Raw genomic sequence first — 8,448 nt, 5'->3', positions numbered from 1 at the left:
GTCATTACATTTCTACAGAAGTAGCACAACACGATTTAACTAGTTTTCATTTCTCTCTTCTTTTTTCTTTGATAACTATGCCTTAATCGCAAAAACATTTCATTTGAATATTACATGAAGTAAGCAAATGAACTCTTTCTATTTGAAATATTTCCCATCAACGCCCCCAGTTTGATTTTGAAAGTTGTGGTGTGAAAAAAAAACAACAACATATTCCCTCGGGCTGATCAGTCAATAACGACAAAAAAAAAAAAGGTTGCCATGACTACTATCAACAAAACAAAACTAACACAAAAAGTCGTGTTGCTGTTAGCATGCATTATTATGCACGTGTTCATCTGATGCGCTCCAGCGCTTACACTAACTGCAAACATATGGAAAGGACTTGTTCCAAGTCCTAAACTTAAGCCAGTAGTTCTCAGAACCACTTTGGAACTTAGAAGAAATTGTAGGGTCAACGTTTGGGTCAACGGGAAAACTGCAAATATTTTTAATTTGAAGATCTAACCTAATAAATTGTTTGCAAGTAAAATGGTGTGGAGAATGAGCTGCACTTTCCTCTTCAAACTCCTAGTAGTTTTTGTTTTTGGTCAAAACAGTACGAAACCAACTGTCCACATTAGAGTTATGGAGAGCTCGGGAGGACAAGAAAACAATATCTCGTATGGTGTCCATTTTTTGAAACCTTTGCTGGAGCTTGCTTTAGAACAAGCAGTGTGGACATTCGGTGATGTCGTAGACGTCAAATATAAGCACGTGGAAACAAAACCTGGACCAACCCAGATTGGGGCTCTAGCTGCCAGGGAGTTTTACTTCAATGCCACTCATGAGCCGGTAAATGTTTTCTTTGGACCTGGTAAGTAACATATTTTTTTTTCCTGAAAAGCTGAGCAGGAAAGTTTTTAAGACAAATAGTATTGTTTTTCACTGGTAAGTAACATTCATTACAGTTCCTCTTATTAGCTTGCAAATTCATTGGTGGACACTTCCTTGGTGGCTAGACACGGATCTCGAAAACGGCTTAAACAATTTTTTTTTAGAAATGCGACAGTTTATGTACATCTGTGAAAATAAATATAGCTAATTGGCCAAACAGAGTAAACTCTAATTTGACCGTTTTATTTTTTTTCAAAATATAAACATCTTAAAATTTAATTAGGTCTATTTTGAATACGCGTCAGTGGGAATTCCCGCAACGTATTCATCGCGCTGTTCCGTCTTAATTACCGTAGACATCATTAACTGGGGCTGCTAGAATTCATTGGTGACTATATACATATACTCTTACTAATATAATTTGAAGGTCATTGAAGGTCTATCTATGGGAATACAGTCTGAACCTACTGGCCACATTGGGAAAATTCAAGGTCGGCTGTTAAATAGCCTTTATTATTGTAAAATTAATTTTGGCTTACAATCTTTTATGAATGAAATTGTTTCGAATGAAGTCAAAAGGAAAAAAAATAAGTTACTTACTCCGCCATTAAAGTCAAGTGAGAAAATTTACAAAACAAGCATAACGCAATTCGTAGCGTTACAAACTATACAGAACTCGTCAAACTTTTTTACATTTTTATTTTGTTTCAATAATAAATATCAATTTACACAGAATAGTGTTTAAGTATCATTTTTTTTTTTGGGGTGGGGGGGGGGGGGCGGGGGAGTTAGCTGTAACTGTGAATACTGGAGGATTAATTTCCCTTGTTGGTATCAAACAAAATAATTAATTACCAGTACTTTTTTTTTTATTGATTCATGTCTTATCTATGCCAGTGAATAATTGTGGAAATGTATAAACTGTAACTGTTTAAAGTTTCAACTTGATCCGAGAATAGGCGTGGGAGAATCAACGTGTGCATTTTACCAGACAGACCGACAGACAGACAGCCAGGGTGATTTGTAATAATGTAAGTAAGCACACGCACACATGAGTATTCAATGCATTTTCAAACTACATATTAATGAGGACAGGATCATTTGGTAATATCACTGGATGACAAGCCTTCCAATAGATTCGACGAACGTTTCAATTGAGTTTCTATTTTGACCTAACTTGATAATTTAAATGTAGATTAATATAGCAAATTAATGTTTATTATAAATGTAATAGGTCAAGTATTCTTTTCTCAGCAACTGTCTAACAATCCCAGTTTAGACAGCGTAGTATTTAATAAACTATTATGTAGTGTGCTATTTTATTTTGACAATAAATTATTATGAAATAAATTGAAACTTTAAAATCAATTTCACATTCATATTTAGACTTCACATCTCCGTTTTTATTTTTGAAATGTCTTCAAATCGATTAGGGAAAAGTGGGGCATTTTACCTTGTTACAAAATCCATGCTTTTCCCTGCTGGCTGTAACGTAGTTTGCAACATTTTGTTTAGATAAAGCAAAGAAATTTCGCTCCTAGACCATAATGAATACCGAGCAAAACAAAAGCTCTGCTTTAGTGTTTCCAGATTTCAGGGGCAAGAACTGCAGTGTTAAAAAGGCTAAATGGAATCGTTTGAGAAGTGACACTGCAAAGAATTCTTCCACGTCAATTATGGACCAATAGATTCACCCAAAAGCTGCAGTGTAAAAGTACTCGACCTTGAGCAAGGGTTTTTTCTAGACTGGAAAGGAGGGCACTTAAGAAAATTTAAAAATTATATTAAAATATTAAAATCGCCATGTAAAATGATATTTAGAGTTACATGTAAAATGACATTTAGAATTACATGTAAAATTACATTTAGAATGTAATGTAAAATGACATTTAGAACTAATATAACAGAAATGCAACTGTACGGATTGGTAGTAGAACAAATAACTTTGTTTTTGTTACTGCAGTTGAAAGTTTACTAGATGTTCCGTCGTGGAGAAGCTTATATCAAATTGATGCCCATTTTTTCAATCTATCTAAAATCTATGCAGCATCCTCAATATTATAGAAATGTGTGTGGTAGTGTGGTCCCTAGGTTGAAACAAGCGCCACTGTTTGATATAGAAATGTATGTGGTCCCTAGGTTGAAACAAGCACCACTGTTTGTTATAGAAATGTATGTGGTCCCTAGGTTGAAACAAGCGCTACTGTGTTATAGAAATGTATGTGGTCCCTAGGTTTAAACAAGCTCTACTGTTTTATAGAAATGTATGTGGTCCCTAGGTTGAAACAAGCGCTACTGTGGTATAGAAATGTATGTGGTCCCTAGGTTGAAACAAGCGCTACTGTGTTATAGAAATGTATGTGGTCCCTAGGTTGAAACAAGCGCTACTGTGGTATAGAAATGTATGTGGTCCCTAGGTTGAAACAAGCGCTACTGTGGTATAGAAATGTATGTGGTCCCTAGGTTTAAACAAGCGCTACTGTTTTATAGAAATGTATGTGGTCCCTAGGTTTAAACAAGCGCTACTGTGGTATAGAAATGTATGTGGTCCCTAGGTTGAAACAAGCGCCACTGTTTGATATAGAAATGTATGTGGTCCCTAGGTTTAAACAAGCGCTACTGTGGTATAGAAATGTATGTGGTCCCTAGGTTTAAACAAGCGCTACTGTGGTATAGAAATGTATGTGGTCCCTAGGTTGAAACAAGCGCCACTGTTTGATATAGAAATGTATGTGGTCCCTAGGTTTAAACAAGCGCTACTGTTTTATAGAAATGTATGTGGTCCCTAGGTTGAAACAAGCGCTACTGTGGTATAGAAATGTATGTGGTCCCTAGGTTGAAACAAGCGCTACTGTGGTATAGAAATGTATGTGGTCCCTAGGTTGAAACAAGCGCTACTGTGGTATAGAAATGTATGTGGTCCCTAGGTTGAAACAAGCGCTACTGTTTTATAGAAATGTATGTGGTCCCTAGGTTTAAACAAGCGCTACTGTTTTATAGAAATGTATGTGGTCCCTAGGTTGAAACAAGCGCTACTGTGGTATAGAAATGTATGTGGTCCCTAGGTTGAAACAAGCGCTACTGTGGTATAGAAATGTATGTGGTCCCTAGGTTGAAACAAGCGCTACTGTTTTATAGAAATGTATGTGGTCCCTAGGTTGAAACAAGCGCTACTGTGGTATAGAAATGTATGTGGTCCCTAGGTTGAAACAAGCGCTACTGTGGTATAGAAATGTATGTGGTCCCTAGGTTGAAACAAGCGCTACTGTGGTATAGAAATGTATGTGGTCCCTAGGTTGAAACAAGCGCTACTGTGGTATAGAAATGTATGTGGTCCCTAGGTTGAAACAAGCGCCACTGTGGTATAGAAATGTATGTGGTCCCTAGGTTGAAACAAGCGCTACTGTTTTATAGAAATGTATGTGGTCCCTAGGTTGAAACAAGCGCTACTGTTTTATAGAAATGTATGTGGTCCCTAGGTTGAAACAAGCGCTACTGTGGTATAGAAATGTATGTGGTCCCTAGGTTGAAACAAGCGCTACTGTTTTATAGAAATGTATGTGGTCCCTAGGTTGAAACAAGCGCTACTGTGGTATAGAAATGTATGTGGTCCCTAGGTTGAAACAAGCGCTACTGTGGTATAGAAATGTATGTGGTCCCTAGGTTGAAACAAGTGCCACTGTGGTATAGAAATGTATGTGGTCCCTAGGTTGAAACAAGCGCTACTGTTTTATAGAAATGTATGTGGTCCCTAGGTTGAAACAAGCGCTACTGTTTTATAGAAATGTATGTGGTCCCTAGGTTGAAACAAGCGCTACTGTGGTATAGAAATGTATGTGGTCCCTAGGTTGAAACAAGTGCCACTGTGTGTTATAGAAATGTATGTGGTCCCTAGGTTGAAACAAGCGCTACTGTGGTATAGAAATGTATGTGGTCCCTAGGTTTAAACAAGCGCTACTGTTTTATAGAAATGTATGTGGTCCCTAGGTTGAAACAAGCGCCACTGTGGTATAGAAATGTATGTGGTCCCTAGGTTTAAACAAGCGCTACTGTTTTATAGAAATGTATGTGGTCCCTAGGTTGAAACAAGCGCTACTGTGGTATAGAAATGTATGTGGTCCCTAGGTTTAAACAAGCGCTACTGTGATATAGAAATGTATGTGGTCCCTAGGTTGAAACAAGCGCTACTGTGGTATAGAAATGTATGTGGTCCCTAGGTTTAAACAAGCGCTACTGTTTTATAGAAATGTATGTGGTCCCTAGGTTGAAACAAGCGCCACTGTGGTATAGAAATGTATGTGGTCCCTAGGTTGAAACAAGCGCCACTGTTTGATATAGAAATGTATGTGGTCCCTAGGTTTAAACAAGCGCTACTGTTTTATAGAAATGTATGTGGTCCCTAGGTTGAAACAAGCGCTACTGTGGTATAGAAATGTATGTGGTCCCTAGGTTGAAACAAGCGCTACTGTGGTATAGAAATGTATGTGGTCCCTAGGTTGAAACAAGCGCTACTGTTTTATAGAAATGTATGTGGTCCCTAGGTTGAAACAAGCGCTACTGTGGTATAGAAATGTATGTGGTCCCTAGGTTGAAACAAGCGCTACTGTGGTATAGAAATGTATGTGGTCCCTAGGTTGAAACAAGCGCTACTGTGTTATAGAAATGTATGTGGTCCCTAGGTTTAAACAAGCGCTACTGTGGTATAGAAATGTATGTGGTCCCTAGGTTGAAACAAGCGCTACTGTTTTATAGAAATGTATGTGGTCCCTAGGTTGAAACAAGCGCTACTGTTTTATAGAAATGTATGTGGTCCCTAGGTTGAAACAAGCGCTACTGTGGTATAGAAATGTATGTGGTCCCTAGGTTGAAACAAGCGCCACTGTGGTATAGAAATGTATGTGGTCCCTAGGTTGAAACAAGCGCCACTGTGGTATAGAAATGTATGTGGTCCCTAGGTTGAAACAAGCGCTACTGTGGTATAGAAATGTATGTGGTCCCTAGGTTGAAACAAGTGCCACTGTGGTATAGAAATGTATTGTCTACTACTTCACATTATGGGACATTCAAACGTGAAAAGACTTAATTTTAGTATCATGTTTTGACTCAGTAAACGTTACTAATTATTATGATTATAAAATGAACTCTAGACGTACCTCAACAATCACAATGAATTATTATGATTATAAAATGAACTCTAGACGTACCTCAACAATCACAATGAATTATTATGATACTATTATTAGAAAATGAGTTTGAGATGAACAGCAGTAACAAACGTTTTATTTTGTAAGCGTTGTTAACTGATCTATACAATTGACAGAATCCAACGAAGGAGTTGTTCCCCTTGCCTATATGGCCAAGGTTTGGAATCTCCCGGTCATCACTCCACGTGGAAATGACCAATCGACACGCAACAATGCTGTTTTGTCTAACATGATTTCCTTACACCCCTTTGACAAGCTGGAGTTGGTAAAGTGCACCATCAAAATTTGTCAGAATTACAACTGGACTTCAGTAGCACTGTTTGTGGACATTGACAGAAAAGTGATGAATTCAACTAGCAAAATCTACATCAGGTAAGTCAAAATTTGTTCTTATAGAACATCAGGTAATTCAAGATCTGGTTTTATAGAACATCAGGTAATTCAAGATCTGGTTTTATAGAACATCAGGTAATTCAAGATCTGGTTTTATAGAACATCAGGTAATTCAAGACTTGTTCTTATGAACATTAGGTAATTCAAGATCTGGTTTTATAGAACATCAGGTAATTCTAGATTTGTTCTTATGAACATTAGGTAATTCAAGATCTGGTTTTATAGAACATCAGGTAATTCAAGACTTGTTCTTATGAACATTAGGTAATTCAAGATCTGGTTTTATAGAACATCAGGTAATTCTAGATTTGTTCTTATGAACATTAGGTAATTCAAGATCTGGTTTTATAGAACATCAGGTAATTCTAGATTTGTTCTTATGAACATTAGGTACCGGTACGACAAGATTAGTTTTGTAGTTTTATTGTTTGAATTCCGAACAAAGATTTAAAACAAGAAAATGTAAAAAAAAAAACTTTCAAGAAAAAAAAAAAACAAAAAAAAAAACAAAGCTTATATTTGGCATTGTTGTATCAATTAGATTGGATCAGTCGTGTAATTAAATTTGTAATAGATCTACACTAACAATACAAAAGCATTTATAAAAATAAAAAAAAAAAAGGGGGAACGACCTGAACTTTAACTCATGGCTCAAACCTTCAGCAAGCCAATATTGTAACCACTCTGCTAGATGAGTAAATGTATTGTTGCTATAGTCTCGTCGTATTTATGTTTATGTTCACTAAGACTCAGACGACGACCTCTAAAGGGGACTAATTCAGCTTATGCCACTACTTCAGTCAAGTAAAATTTCCTTCTCATGTTCGAGATACCAACTAACATAGTTAATTACAGGTTATTTTTTAAATTGATTCTTGTGTTGTTAGGTAAAAGAAATAGTTGCGATAATTTTCAGTTTGATCCCAAATAGGGTGTCGGAGAAATAACGTACAAACGTTTTACCAGACAGACAGACAGACAGAGTGAGTTGATATAAGCTGTGTAAAAATGAAAAGGAAAGAAAAATAAAACTGAGAGTCACTGAGAATAATTGAGATCAGATGAAAAACAAAATAGACGTAGTGATGTTATGAAAGGGTTAGCAGAAATACTATGACAACTCTAACCATGGCATGACTAATTACAAGAGAAACTCAAATTTCACATCCAGCTTTTAAAGTGTACTCTGTTTTGTTTGGACTTTTTTTTTTTTTTTACTAAAGATGCATATAGTTTCGATATATAGAGACTTGAGCACATAAAGTAAAGTTCCCCTTTCAGACCGTGCGATCTATAGGGCAGATGCTAAATGCTAAAAATAAACTGAGAAAAGCAATAATTGAAGGGAAAAAAACATACAAAGAAAAAATTGAGAATTTTTTTGCCAAGAACAACTCAAAACAATGCTGAGAGGGATTAAAGAAAATAACAGGCTGAGCCTCAAAACGAGAACAAATTTTAGTGGCTGATGATGAGAAATTCGCCAACGAACTAAATTATTTTTATTCTCGTTTTGACAAAGAAGATTTTGTTGATCTACACAAAGAACTTTTCAACACTCTGTCCAAAGAGCCCTACGTCAATTTTGTAACTGAGGATGAAGTGACCTTGTTATTTAAAAGAGACGTAAAAAAAGCTTCTGGACCAGACAAAATTAGTGGCAAGCTGATCAAGCTATGTGCGGAGCAAATTTCTTCTATCTTCTGTCATATCTTTAACCAGTCATTGCAAACGTGCGTAATTCCAAACATCTGGAAAACTTCAGAAATCATACCAGTGCCTAAGAAACCAAAAATAGATTGCTTAAATGATTTCCTCCCAGTAGCACTAACACCTATTGTTATGAAATGTGTACTATACACTCTTTACACTAATGACATAAGAAGCATCTATGACTCAGTTAAACTCATTAAATTCGCTGATGATACTGCCATAGTCGGTCTTATTTCAGGAGACGAAACTCAGTATGGATGCT

At 36.4% G+C, this 8,448-nt stretch overlaps 1 protein-coding gene across 1 annotated transcript in view; it reads left to right on the top strand.

The window, feature by feature from the left end:
• The first annotated feature begins 442 nt into the window (after nucleotides 1-442).
• Nucleotides 443-8,448, top strand: part of LOC106052800 (atrial natriuretic peptide receptor 1-like) — a 41,043-nt gene continuing 33,037 nt past the window's right edge. Inside the window, exons 1-2 of the mRNA XM_056028324.1 lie at nucleotides 443-856; nucleotides 6,197-6,452. Of these exons, the coding sequence (XP_055884299.1) occupies nucleotides 532-856; nucleotides 6,197-6,452 (581 nt within the window). The 5' untranslated portion in view covers nucleotides 443-531. The remainder of the gene's footprint in view (nucleotides 857-6,196; nucleotides 6,453-8,448) is intronic.

This window comes from Biomphalaria glabrata, chromosome 5 (assembly GCF_947242115.1).
Source record: "Biomphalaria glabrata chromosome 5, xgBioGlab47.1, whole genome shotgun sequence".
NCBI lineage: Eukaryota > Metazoa > Mollusca > Gastropoda > Planorbidae > Biomphalaria > Biomphalaria glabrata.
The sequence above is the reverse complement of the archived record's forward strand: the minus strand, read 5'-3'. Positions and strand labels throughout refer to the sequence as shown.